The sequence below is a fragment of the Sorex fumeus genome, unplaced genomic scaffold, assembly GCF_029834395.1.
Source record: "Sorex fumeus unplaced genomic scaffold, SorFum_2.1 ptg000007l, whole genome shotgun sequence".
NCBI classification, from domain to species: domain Eukaryota; kingdom Metazoa; phylum Chordata; class Mammalia; order Eulipotyphla; family Soricidae; genus Sorex; species Sorex fumeus.
In genome coordinates, this window is record NW_026606064.1 from 61,496,347 (window position 1) to 61,510,418 (window position 14,072).

The 14,072-nt window shown below is 45.4% G+C and overlaps 1 protein-coding gene across 2 annotated transcripts in view; it reads right to left on the minus strand.

Moving 5' to 3' along the window:
- Nucleotides 1-14,072, minus strand: part of PDSS1 (decaprenyl diphosphate synthase subunit 1) — a 41,103-nt gene that overhangs the window by 18,025 nt on the left and 9,006 nt on the right. Inside the window, exons 5-7 of one of the 2 annotated variants that reach the window (XM_056106648.1) lie at nt 5,697-5,838; nt 2,092-2,203; nt 1,875-1,984 (exon numbers count right to left, since the gene is read on the minus strand). In XM_056106648.1, coding sequence (XP_055962623.1) covers nt 1,875-1,984; nt 2,092-2,203; nt 5,697-5,838 — 364 coding nt within the window. Of the gene's footprint in view, nt 1-1,874; nt 1,985-2,091; nt 2,204-5,696; nt 5,924-14,072 lie in introns of both variants that reach the window. The other variant, XM_056106652.1, reaches the window with a different exon arrangement.

The following is a 14,072-nucleotide window of genomic DNA, read 5'->3' on the forward strand; positions in this document are numbered from 1 at the left end:
AGTAATGTCTCCATTTTGAGACTTGTTACTGTGTTTGGCATATTGAATACGTCACGGGTAGCTTGCCAGGCTTGGCCACATGGGCGAGATAGCTTGCCGGGCTCTCCGAGAGGGGTGGAGGAATTTCAGCCGGGCTGGCTGCGTGCAAGGCAAACACCCTACCAATGTGCTACTGCTCCAGCCTGTATATATATACACACATATATATATATATATATATATGTATATATATATATATATTCCTCCCCTCGCTAATGCTGGGGGCTGAAACAAAGCCCTTATACATGGTGCAAGGCAAGTGCTCTATCTCTCTGTGCTACCTCCCTGGCAGAAAATGCTGTTGTTCTTTACTTTGTCTCTTAGAGATTACTATGTAGAGAGTGGAGAGAAGTCAAAGGAAAAAGCAAAGGGGAGGAAAAGTCAGTTTAGATTCAACCAACAGAAAGAGGCCAGGGAGCTAGTACAGTGGGTAAGGCACCTGCACGCACCCAGCCCAGCTTCACTCCAGGCACCCGAGATGGTCCTTGAGCACCACCAGGAGCAATTCCTGAGTGCAGAACCAAGAGGAAGCCCTGAGCACAGTGGGGTGTGGCACAAAAACAAAAATATCGAGGAATTGGGGATACAACCCAGAGGCAGAGCACGTGCTTTACATAGGACTGATCCTTAGCACAAGAAAACCAAACAATAAATGAATAAAAAATGTCAGAAACAGCTCTTGGTGTGTCCCAAGAACCAAAAAAAAGGAAAAAAAAATCAAAAGTATCTACTGTTCGTGAAGAAAGTCAGAGAGGGCTAGTCGTAGATACTCTCTGCTCTGTCTCCATTGACTAGAAGAACGCAGCAGCATTTAGGCTGGGTGGGTGGACCCAACAGCAGAGAACACGCTTACAAGAGCTCCATGCCTAGTGCATTGGGGTTAGTCCTGACACCCCTCGACCTGCCTAGGACCAACAGGTATAGTTGGTTCGAAAGAATAAAAAAAAAAAAAAGAGAAAGAACACAGTATTGAACAACCTTTCAGGGGCTGGAGCAATAGTACAGCGGGTAGGTTGCTTGCCTTGTATGTAGCTGACCTGGATTCCATCCCTGGCATCCCATATGGTCCCCAAGCACCTCCAGAAGTAATTCCTGAGTGCAGAGCCAGGAGGATGCCCTAAGCATTACTGGGTGTGGCCCAAAAGCAATAAACAAAACAAAACTGGAAAAAAAAGGGGGGTGGGATGGGGGATTTTTCTTGGTCTTGATTTTGGTTCAGAGACAAATCAGGAGAAGACAGGCAGGTGGACCTGGACAGAGCTGAAAGGGACTGGACAGCAGCAGTGAGCTTGGTCTCCTGCCTTCAGAGAGAACCCAACCGATGCTGGTGGAGGGATTGGTGTCGGGGACACCACCTGCCTGGATCTCTGTTATGAACAACGTTGCAAATCATAGTGCCCCAAGTAGAATAAATATTACAAATATTAAGCTTACTATTATTAAAGTCAATTTTATTTTTCTTTGGGGGCCACACTGGACTGTATTCAGGGCTTACTCCTGGCTCTGTGCTCAGGAATCTCTCCTGGAGGGTTCAAGGGACCATATGGGGTGCTGGGGATTGAACCCAGGTCAGATGCGTGCAAGAAAAGTACCTTACCACTGTACTTTCTCTCAGTCAGATTTAAGCTAATGTTTGCCAAGCAAAACAAGAGAGTAAAATATGAAAAACAAAAATTCTCTTGGTGTTTGGGGATAGAATTCTTTTCTTAATGACATGTGGGAGTTTTGTTACTAATTTTAAGATTCTCCAGTGACATTTTTCTAAGAGAATTAACTTTGAAGAAAGAGTTATGAGACTTTTTTTTTTAACTTGAAAAAAGACAGAACGTACATACTGCTTTACAACTGTTGGCTATCAGACTTGCAGTCTTCTTGAAGGTCTTTTCTAGGTAGTGTGCGAACCTTTCATTTTCGTTTTCTTTTGATCCAAGTTGAAGGAATTCACCTACAGAGAAGGAAAAGCAGCATTTGAGAGATGTTTTTTTTGGCCTGGCTAAATGCTGACTGAAATTTATAAAAAAAAAAAGAAAAGAAAACTCAGAAGTAACCTACCACGCACCAAATCTTCAATCACTTGGGTTAAAATAGATATAACAGTTGTGTTGCCAATTCGTGCCAGAGCTATTGATGCTGCAGAAAGAATCAAGTCTCCAGCTAGAACAGCCTAAAAGTGAGGGAGAGAAACATTCAAAAAAACACATCAGAGCCAAAGAGATGACACTGAATGGCCTTAGAAGAGAATATGCAGTGCCCTGCTGGGAGGTTCACTCTTCCTCAGCAGGACCCTCTACCCTCATAGATCTGCGTTCACTCACAGAGAAGCAGCTGACCCTCTCTCTGGGCCTAGCACATGCAAGGCAAGTGCTCGACCACCAAGCCACACCCCCAGCCCCCATTCCAGTTGGCTACTCTTGCATTTCAGTCCCTAACCCAAGCAAAAACGTGGCAGCTTTAAGTTTCCTTTTCCTGGCTTTCCCCTCAGACTGCCCTGAGCCTTTGAATTCAGTGTCTCTCTGCTCAAAAAGTGTCCTCCCCCATCTTCACCTGGCTCATTTGTGAAATCAGCTCTGACAATACCTCCCTGCACGTCTGTGAAGATCCCCGTCTGATGAGACACATCTCTTCAGTGCGGGCATAACAACCCTTGCATCTTGCTGTGGTCACAATGTCCCTTCCCAGTCCATGATTTTACTGCCCCAAATCCCGGAAGGCACGGACAGGAAAATATCTCGGGCTGTACTCGCACACCCGTGCATGGCAGAAAACACTTTTTTCCCCCATAGTAAAAAGGAATTTTGGCTCCAAGCTCAGTGCTTTGGCACGCTCATTGACTGGTCCTTTTCTTAAACAAAATACTTGTTCTTCCCACTGAACATCAATCTCCTTCAGATTGTGAGGAGATATCCAAACTGCAATTGTAACACATAGCAAATTATACACAGAATCAAATTCTATAATGCAAACAACTACACTACTTGCACGTCTAAAGATATACCTAAATGTTATACAGAAATTACAAATAATAGCTTTCACAAATTTTAATTTGCAGAATTGAACATCGCCACACTGAAGTTCTGATCGCACTAGGACCTAAAACTAGTTATATTTATTGTATGTTCAACTATTGATCATCATTTCGTATTACATTATCTCGGTATAAATATTTATAAACTCACCTGTATACACTATATCATGTATGCACACATTTCTTTTTGTCCATTTACCACTGTGTGTGTGTGTGTGTGTGTGTGTGTGTGTGTGTGTGTGTGAATATAAAGCTTGGAGGACTTGCAAGGTCTTTTGCCTCTTTCCTACCCTGGCCCTGGGGAACCTGGAGACCAAGTTTCCTGCATATGGCACTGGAACTGTGGGCCCGCGGATGATGGGGTGACTGCGGGTGACTGGAGTGAGGAACTAAAGGCAGGCAAGGCTGGGAAGCCAAGCAGGGTAATGAGGGATCACATGGGGTACATGGGGTTTTTAATTTTCATTAAAAAAAGGGGGGGGGGGGGATTTGGGGCTGGAGCAATAGTACAGCGGGTAGGTTGCTTGCCTTGTATGTAGCTGACCTGGATTCCATCCCTGGCATCCCATATGGTCCCCAAGCACCTCCAGAAGTAATTCCTGAGTGCAGAGCCAGGAGGATGCCCTGAGCATTACTGGGTGTGGCCCAAAAGCAATAAACAAAGTAAAAAGGCAAGCTACCGAGAGTATTCGATATGCCAGACACAGTAAAAACAAAGTCTCCAATGGAGACGTTACTGGGCCCGCTCGAGCAAATAAACAAAACAAAACTGAAAAAAAAGGGGGGCGGTATTTTTCTTGGTCTTGATTTTGGTTCAGAGACAAATCAGGAGAAGACAAGCAGGTGGACCTGGACAGAGCTGGCCGGGCTCAGGGATGAAAGGGACTGGACAGCAGCAGTGAGCTTGGTCTCCTGCCTTCAGAGAGAACCCAACCGATGCTGGTGGAGGGATTGGTGTCCAGGACACCACCTGCCTGGATCTCTATTATGAACAACGTTGCAAATCATAGTGCCCCAAGTAGAATAAACATCCTGGATGTGGGAGAGTCTGGGTTTGATTCCTAGCACCACAAATAAAAAGCAAAACCAAAAACCAGCTTCATTTGTTCTCTTAATCCTCTGCCTCTAGCCACGGACTCAAAGAACATAAGAGGACAGCCTGAAAAACAGGCACCTTTGACTGGTGACAGGCATGGGGCGTACAGCCTCCCGAGAAGCTGTCCAGAACATACCCTACCACCTTCAGATCACCAGTGCAATGCACGGGCGAAAAGCTTCCAGATAAAGCCACACAACCTGATTACACAACCAAGTCAAAGGCATTAAAGAAAATCGAGCGCGTGCAGGAACAGGGAACATTCGCTCGGCATCATTCATTCCGTTCTCCAACAGAGCCTCAAGTAAAACCCCCACTCACATGCAACCCCCTTCAGCAATACTAATAAATCTGGTGAAGGGTGTGGGGTTGGAACACTGTGCATGAAACTCTTTATCATAACAGTATTGTAAATCATGGTGCCTAAAATTTTTAAAAATAATAATAAAATGAAAACTCAAATACTAATAAAAATTGTGGAAATATGCTTAAAAATACACATAGAATAATGAAATCCAACTACAGAGTCTCTATTTACAATAGTAAAATTTGTATGGGAGAACAGTATCCCTCTGAAATAGAAATGTATTTCTTTTTTTTTATATCAACTATTTCTTCAATTTAAAAAAATTTTAATTTTATTTTCATAAAGTTGTTCACAATAATTGATTATATTCATATTTCAACACCAATCCCATCACCATTACAACTTCTCACCACCATTATTTAGAAGTTTCCCACCACCACTTAAGCTTGCCCCACTAGCAGATGCTAGATAATTTATTCTGTATTGCCTGTTATGAATAGTATAAGATATCTATAAATGTATTTCATTTCACTCTTTTGCTTTTTGTTTGTTTGGGGGTCCCCCCTGACAGTTCTGAGGTTTACTCCTACCTCCACATTCAGGGATCATTCCCGGTGGGGCTTGGGGAACCACATGGGATATTAGGGATGAAAGCCAGGCTGGCGATGTGCAAGGCAAGTATCCTTCTGACTGGACTATCTCTCCAGGCCCCACTTACTTGCTTTCACAATCTTGCATGAGGCATTTAAAATAAACGGCTTGGTGAATTAAACTGAATTTGAGTTCAAATGTAAAATGTCTCTTGATAACCACATGATAGTGGTGTACTGGATAACTATAAAAACTCCTTTACATGGGCCAAAGAAATAGCTCAGTATGCTTTGTGTGCGGGAGATCCACGGTTTGACCCCTGGATATGATCTCCCAAGCACCAGAGCGAGCACTCAGCAAAGAGCTGGGAGCAGTCGCTGAGCAGACAAAAATCCATTCCTTACAATCAAAAGGAATTCTATCTAAAAGTGGGAGTAACCCAAACCTGCTAGGTCTATTTTTCAGTAGCTTTAGCAAATATCTCCGAACAGAGAAGGCACAAACACTACACTACTTTGAACATCTTATGACTTCATCAGAGGCTATTTTATTTTAACGAGGAAAAACCTACAAAACAAATACAACCCAAAGAACATGTGACGTGGTAAGGAAGATTTATGAAAAACAAGAAGCCATACCTTCTTTTCACCCCAGATCTTATTAACCGTGTGCTTTCCTCGGCGAGAACTTGCATCATCAATTACGTCGTCATGAACCAGACTAGCAGTGTGGATCATTTCTGCAATTAAGGCTATGGAGCGCTGGCTGGCTTGCACATCTCTAGTCAACAGAAAGCAATGCTTTTTAACAGGGATTCCGCCTATAACCTCCTCAGCAATCATCTTGTGAAAACCGGACATCGGATCTAGGACAGAGAATTTTATTTCTCTAAGAGAAACTGCATTAAAAATCTTGGCTTCCTTACAGTGCTGTTTCTGTTGTGTGGAGAACATGTTTTGAAATACATGGGCTATCCTGCCAACATCATGTTTTACAGAGAAGAACTGGCAAAGCAAACAAAGACAACATAAAAACAAAGCCGATATAGAGAAAAGATTCTCAAGAGGAATCTCTCTGCATGGAGGTTTGAAGGCAGATGAAATGGGCAAAACGGGCGTGGTCCAGCCTGGCAGTGATCTTGGTTAGTGAAATGGATGTGGAAGGATAAGGATGCATTTAAAACTTACATAATATAGTAAACCAATGTTATGCAACAGAATTTTATTTACAGAAAAGAAGTAGAGTTTGTATAATTAGCAATGGAAACAAATGAACATCTCAGAAATCTGGCCAGAAAAGTGAAGGATCACCCCTTTATCTGATGTCCACCCCCTTTAACTGATGCCTTTGCCAGTGGAGCTAGCTCAGTTATGTCCAATTAAATTCCCCAGGTGGGTGGCTGGATGACAGGTGAGCAGCATTCTAAAAAAATGAAAGAACCCCAAATGGTAACATGTTCAAAATGCATAATAATGTCTCAAGTGTTTATCAAGAAGATCTAATAATTAAGACAGAGTTGGGGATGATGGAGAGGGCGCAGGGAAAAAACTTTCTTCTAAGTCCTATTTAACTTTTTGCCTCCCAGATTTAACAAATGAAATAGGGTAAGTCTTCAAGAAGATCTAAGGATGGGAATTTTATACTTAAAAGGGAATGCACCCTCTCCCCCGCCTCCCACCAGCTTCTTTTTAATCATCATCCAGGATCCATGGGAATTTTTTTAAAAAACAAATTTCTAGAAAATTAAACAGAGCAAATAATTGGATTTTTTGAGCCAAAAACATATGCCAGATTTCGATACAGCAACAGACTTCAACATACCAACTTATCTCAATAGTTTGCTTTCCATGGACCATCAAATTATCTTTTAGAAGGGAAAAAAGAGAGAGACTGAAATATTCAACTTTTTCTTGAAAAATCTAATCCAAAACACCTATGTAAGATAATGTTCATTCTAATATATCAGGCCTGGCAGAAAGCAATGTATCTACAAACACCAAATCATGAAAATAAATAACTTCCAATCTTGCTTTAAATAGAAATGTCAAATACGGGAACTTTGCCAAAGTACCTCTTACCTAAGGATGGAAGAGCCCTCAGAACCTTTCAACTGTTTTCAGCCTGGGATCAGGTATAAGGTGCTTCTCATCACTTACTAATATGTCACAATTATGACAGTTCCAAATACTTTCAGATCACAGCGCCTCCTTCCAAGGGGGAGAAAATAAGGCCAAGGAGGTAGGGAAACGTCATTTAGCAAGAGAGTACGGAAGCGTACTGCTTCCTAGAGCAAGCCTGCTGTCCTCTCAACATGAGCCATAGATCCTGTATTATGTAACCGGAAACCTGTACCACAAAGATTGCTCACCTAAGTTTCTTCTTTTTTGGTTTGTTTTTGTATTTGAGCCTCACCCGGTGATACTTACACATTACTCCTGGCTCTGTGCTCAAGCATCACCCCTGGAGGGGTTCAGGAGATCATATGGGATGCCGGGACCGAACTCCAGTTGGCCGTGTGAAAGGCAAACACCTTATCCACTGTATTATGGCACTGGCCCTCAACTAAGTTTCTTGAAGTGTTTCTTAGGTGAGTGGAAAGCACGGAGTGGAAAGACAGAGACTTTCAGAGTAGTTTTATGGGTATGAAGGATGAAAGGATATTTTCTCATTTGAATTGTTGTCTAATAAAATATACACATCCTAGGGATCAGTAGCTTAGAACCACTGACACAGGGTGGGGAGGCAGCTGAGAGAGGCGAGCTGGTCACCTCGAGCATGGGACAGACACTAAACGCTCAGACCCCTGAGCAACCCTCAGCCCTGCCCCACACCCCCACTTAACTTTACCTGTTGAGGGCTCTCGCCTTTTAAAAAAAACACTTCAAAATCTGAGGCTCTTAGTATGCTATTAATAACGGTTTCTTAGGCACAGAATTCCAACAGCACACCTGTCACCAGTGGACTGCCTCCCTCTTCCAAGGAACGTCACGCCCCTTCATCCCCACCCACCCCACTCAACTGTGTGCACCCATTCTCCCTTTGTGCTGTTCTTGGTTGCTAGCATGCTGCATATCCTGAGAGAACATTCTCGAACTCTCCCTTTGCTTCTGACTGACTTCTTCCAGCTCCATCCATGATGCTGCAAACTGCATGCTTCTGTTGTTTCTAGATGGTTCATGCCTTTCTCCCATGCTCAGGGCTGGGCAGCACTTTCACTACCACACTCTGGAAAGCTGGAGTAAAAGAGCGGCTGACTGACCCACACGGGAAGTTTCTGCATCTAAAACCTATTCAAATAAGGACCAAAGCGCTCCTCGACCCCCGAAATTTCAGACTCCGCATGTACGTATGAGCAGGACTTGCCAGGTTAAACCATCTGCCAATGCAGTCAGGATTCTGGCTGATCAAACAAACACAAGCTAGCACTTGGACGGGAAGAAACGTCCTATCTTAGATGCTTTTCAATTTTCTCTGCTGTCCTTTGCCCCCGCCTTAAGAGGTTCTCACGTGAGCCACTTTCTACCTGGAAAATGCAGCCCCACAGCTCAGCGTGGCAGAGGGGGAGATCATCCAATGTTACGAATGACAGAAAAACCTGCACACGCTATCGTTCATAAATGTAATCTTCCCCAGGCCAAACTGACTCATGCTTTCAAAAAAACTGAGCGTCACGTCTACTTCCTGCTGTGAAATAACAGCCACACTTTCCCCACTGGTGGGAGGTGTGAAGAAAAGCCAGACAGGCAAGGTAGCACGGGGAAAGGAAGCACCGAGCCTGGAGGAGCTGGCATGGGCCTCTGGATCTCGCATCTGCAGGAGCGAGTGATGATTCAGCTGGCCCGCCAGTACATGCAACTTCTCTCCTTTGCACTAGACTTAAAACAACGCATTTCTCACAAAGAACTGCAAGCAAAGAGGCGGAGAGACAGACCCCCACATCCCCTTCACTCAGCTTCCATGTTACCAAATACATGATCTCCCACCCCACCCATTCTAATACATAACATGAAGCCCAAGAAAAATGAGGCCAAATCCCAATATGGAAAAAATGTCTCTAAAGAAAATCAAACCAAGTCAATGGAGTTTCTGGGTTTGAACACACGGGAGAAGCAAATACACTGAAGCCCATTTGGTTTCACCTTGGCAACAGAGACAGGGAAGCTTCTAGGCTCAAAGCATGAGGGGCTGTACCAAGAACGGGGCCCTCCGGACTAGCACAGACGGTTCCAGTTCTGTCTCAGAAAATGTTCTTTTCTCTTCTGGCAATTCTAAAAATAAGTGCTTGCCTATGTCAGAACTCTTGACAAGCTCAGAATTGCTGAAGTATCTAGCCTGTGTCCATGAACTTCGAATCCAACACTCCTGAAAATGCAGACAGAAGCCCCAGGCACGGCAGCAGCAGAGAGAGCTCTTCAAGGCAGGACACAAGCACCCGCATCTGCAAGAACTAAGCCGAGGACAGGGTGATTTGGTATCCTGAAGCCACAAATGAATGTTGTTGCTGATCACTGCCGCAGTGCCTCTAGCGGGGGTGTGGGGACAGAAGTGGGAGCACCAGGTGACTTGAATCTTGGCTATGGGGGTGATGAGTTCAGTGGACTGTGCTAGTGACCCTTCAGTCTCTTCAACAATCCAAGAGCTACAAAGCTCAATTCAAGGTGGTGCAACCCCTTTCCTCTTACTCTTGGCTTCCATAGGCATTTCAAAAGTCACATCTAGAAATGCCACATAACACACAAACCAAGTCTGTCTGTCTGTCTCTCTCTCCCCCCTCCCCCTCTTTCTTTCCCTCTCTGAATTTCTCCAGCACATGAACTGCATTTCCTAGTGGCTTGCTGAAACGCCTGCAAGTTTTCAATAGACTGCAGAGGCAGAATAATCCTAGAGACGCACAGAAGATTTGCCCTGTATCTGCCACTTGGCTCTTACTCAGCCTGTGGCTATGCGTGGCTTTTACTTCTGTCGGCCTCATCAGGAACAGGGATGATGCCCTTCCAGAGGGAGAGAAACCCTTCCGGGCACACCCCACACTCAGATGTGGCAAGGGTGGGGTTCTGGTTTCGCATCCGGTTTCTGTGGCTATTGTAATGCTTGACCACAGCCTTGGAGGATGTTACCAAAGAAATGTTCTCCCCTTCCTAGAAACCTGAAAGCAGCTCTGGTGAGCAGAGCCCAAGTGTAGGCAGGCGTGTTTTAGAGAAAATCTTCTGCCACACCAGTCCCCTAAGCTTGTGGGCAGGACCTGGCTTGTGGATCATCATGATGCCCATCTTTAAGGCAGCCAACTTTTCCATGTCTTCTCTTCTGTGGATGGCATTCTCTCCTTTATTTGGGGGACTGAGGGGGAAGGGGGCACACCCAGCAATGCTCAGGGGTTACTCCTGGCTCCGTACTCAGGAATTACTCCTGGCAGTGCTCGGGGGGAGTATATGTGATGCTGGGGATCAAACCTGGGTCAGCTGTGTGTAGGCAAGTGCCCTACCCGCTGTGCTATCATTCCAGTCCCCATCGCCTCCTTCTTAAAGGAATATGTGTGCTGGCATTTAAGTCTGTGGGGTTGCCTCCGGATGCACCCAAAGGCAGGCTGGTTATTGTGAATGGTAGAAACAGAAGATCCAACAATGTGTGTCCCTACCCCTTGGCCCCCAATTATCTCCTTTTAAAAAGGAAATAAATCATTCTGAGCATATTGGAGGTAAAAAAAAACAGTCTTAATATTTCAGACAAGGGCCTAGTATCTGTACTTAAACCCTAGGAAAAAATCCCCTTTCCTTTCTTGATTTTGTTTCACTTTTTTTGGTTTATTTATTTATTATTATTATTTGTTGCTTTTTGGGTCACAACTGGCAATGTATAGGGGTTACTCCTGGCTCTGCACTCAGTAATTACTTCTGGCAGTGCTCTGGGGACCAAATGGGATTCTGGGAATCGAACCCGGGTTGGCTGCGTGCTACTCGCTATGATATCGCTCCAGCCATGTTTTTTGGTTTATTTTTTGGCCACACCGAGTGGAGCTCAGGACTTACTCCTGGCTCTGGGCTGATGGATCACTCCTGGTGGGCTCAGGGGACTAGCTGGGGTGTTAGGGATCGAACCTGGGTCGGCTGTGTGCAGGACAGATGTCCTACCCGCTGTACTATTGCCCCGGCCCAGGGCTGTTGATTTTTGTTCCCTGCTTACTGCCACCTTTCTAGAATGACCACAGGACAGGTGCCCTCACTCGACGTAATGATCTTCCATGTATCCACCACTAGAGCTTATCTTTTCTCTGAGAATCTCTCTGTGTTCATTCAGTGATTTCCCAAAAGGGGAGGTAAGGACTAGCTTTCTTCCCAGACAGGCTCATCAGCTATTTCAGGAGAACCGCCCCATTTCCCTTATCCCAGGCACAGACCCTTTTCTGCCATGGAAGGTAACACTCACAGCATCCAAGTAGTAAATCACGGATACCTTTTGTGAGGTGTCCTTTTTCAGCCTAACAGTGTCTTATCTTTACTCCCCTCTTCAGCTGATAAGCAAATGTTTCCTCTGCAGCGCCCTGATTCTCAGAGGTGCTTGATTTCACTGCGCCTGCCTGAGATGTGGGCTGTCCTCATTACTGACCCCACCCCGTTGAGCCTTTTGCTCTCTGCTGTTCAACCCTGGCCTATAATTTTGTTTCTTTGACTTTACTGGACTCACCGTGGTGGGAACGGCAGGCCCCAGTGGGGTCATAGTGGGCACAAATTTATCAGCAGCTTCATTACCCAGAGAGAACGAGGCATCGAAGAGCAGTTCTTTCAGATTTAGCTCCAAATAAAATGAATTCCGTGGAAAGTATCAAACCCCTGGCCCTAGATTACAGAAATGAAAATGCCAAGAAAGGAGAGGAGAGGAAGCAAAAAGCCTGGGAAAAACACGAGCAATTTTTCTCTCCTACAGCGGAGAAGGGAGGGGCTTGTATATCCCTAAACCACTAGAGCCAGTGCTCCTGGGGGGACCCCAAACCACAACACCTAAAAATGTGCCTGTCGCTAAGACAGGCTGGGAGGGGCAGGCATCTGGGGTCCTTGCTGGCAGGAGGCAGGCACTGGGGGTGGGGCTGAAGGTGACACATTATGTGCCACTTTATTGCCAATGACTCTGTGAACCATGGTCCCTAAAAAAATAAAATTCATTCTGCAAGATTTCTATTTGTTTTTTTTTTTTTTGTTTTGCAGAAGGTTGGGAACATTCAGTAACCCACCATGATGTTATTATTTCAGACCTGCAGGATCTGGGGTGCTACAGAATAAGGCAGCAGTGGGATTTTTCATAGTGGTGGTGGAGGGTGGCGCAGAGTGATAGTACAGGGGGGAGGGCGCCTGCTGTGCATACATATGGCTGACCAGGGTTCAAGCACCAGCATACCATATGGTCCTCCCAGCACAGGCAAAAGTGATTCCTGAGGGTAGAATCAGGAGTAACCTCTGAGTATTGCTGGGTGTGGCCCCCAAACCAAAACGCAAGCCAAAAGACAGGTCTCTGGAAATTCTACCCTCACCAACAGCAAGCCTGTGAAGTAACAGCGTTTGCCAGTGGGATGCCATTGCCACGACAGTCCATGGAGTCACAGGTTAAAACTGTGCAAAAAAGGACCACAGCATGAGACTAAATGGCCCCCCAGTAGGACAGAAGTGGCCATAGGAAGGAAACGAGGGGGCAAGAAGACCACGGTCTGACATAGGTTGAGGAACGCCGAAGCAATAGAGCAGGTTCTGGATGTCCAGGGCCCCAAGGACAGGCCACAGAGGGGGCTGTGAGAGCACTTAGCCTGGACCTTGCGTCGCCTGGGTAGCATATTGTTCGAGATCCTTCACAGTAAGCAAACTCAAAGAGCCGACAGGCCCCGAGCTCCCTTCCGACCTCACTTTCTTCTCTGTGTGGCATGAGAGTGACAGCTAGGTGCCTGGTCTGAGGGACCTTGGAAAGCAAGGACAGCCCCCATTTCCCCCATGCCACACCCACAACACCCCACTCTCCTTTTTTATAGCAGGTCTACATCAGTATCTGCTCTGCTACATGGAAGAAAACAGGAGAGGATGTTCATTTTCATGACCAAGGACACAGGCTGGGTATTTGTGGCATTACCCCACTCACGGCTCCTTCCCCAGAAACCGCTCTATCCAGGCTGTGTGATTTCAATCTCAAATCCCTTTGGGCTCTGGTTTTCCACATTACAGTGATTATGGGTTTCATGTTGACCTGCTGTGATGGCAGGGCAGATCTGGGGGCACAAGTTTTCCAAAAATGGAAATAAATGGTAGCGGCTTTCTTTTTATTTTTTTCTACTCTAAACCACTTTGGTTTATGAAAGTTTTCACAGAAGACTACTTTCAGAGGGCATGAAGAAATCTGTATTCTTTTTTTATTCTGTTTTGCTTTGGGGAGGTAGTCAGGGCTTACTCCTGGCTCTGTGTTCAGGGGACCACACTGGATGCCGGGAACTGAACCTGAGCCATCTGCATTCAATACAAACACCTATCTATTGTACTATCTTGTAGGAAGCCTGTATTCCTAGGGGGTGGGGAAAGTATATAGTCAGGAGTCTGGTCCACACAGACATGTGCTACTATCTTTTTTTTTGCTTTGGCTTTTTGGGTCACACCTGGCAGTGTCTAGGAGTTACTCCTGGCTTTGTACTCAGGAATTACTCTTAGCAGTACTCAGGAGACCATATGGGATGCTGGGGATCGAACCCAGGTTGGCCGCATGCAAGGCAAACACCCTAACTGCTGTACTATCGCTCCAGCCCCATGCACTATCTTGACTCATGGCTGACACCACATGCTGCCATTGCTCAGGCCGTGAGCAAGCTCTGCTCTCAGCTCTTTGGGGGAACAGGAACATCCCCAGAAGGGGAAGGACTGTCCTATTTTTGAGACCAGCCATATCTGTTCTGTGTGGTATTCTCTTTGTATTCTAAGACCAACAGTTAATACTGTTTCTGTAAGGAAGATAAAAATCCCTGTAAAGAACAGTTGACAGGATTTAGA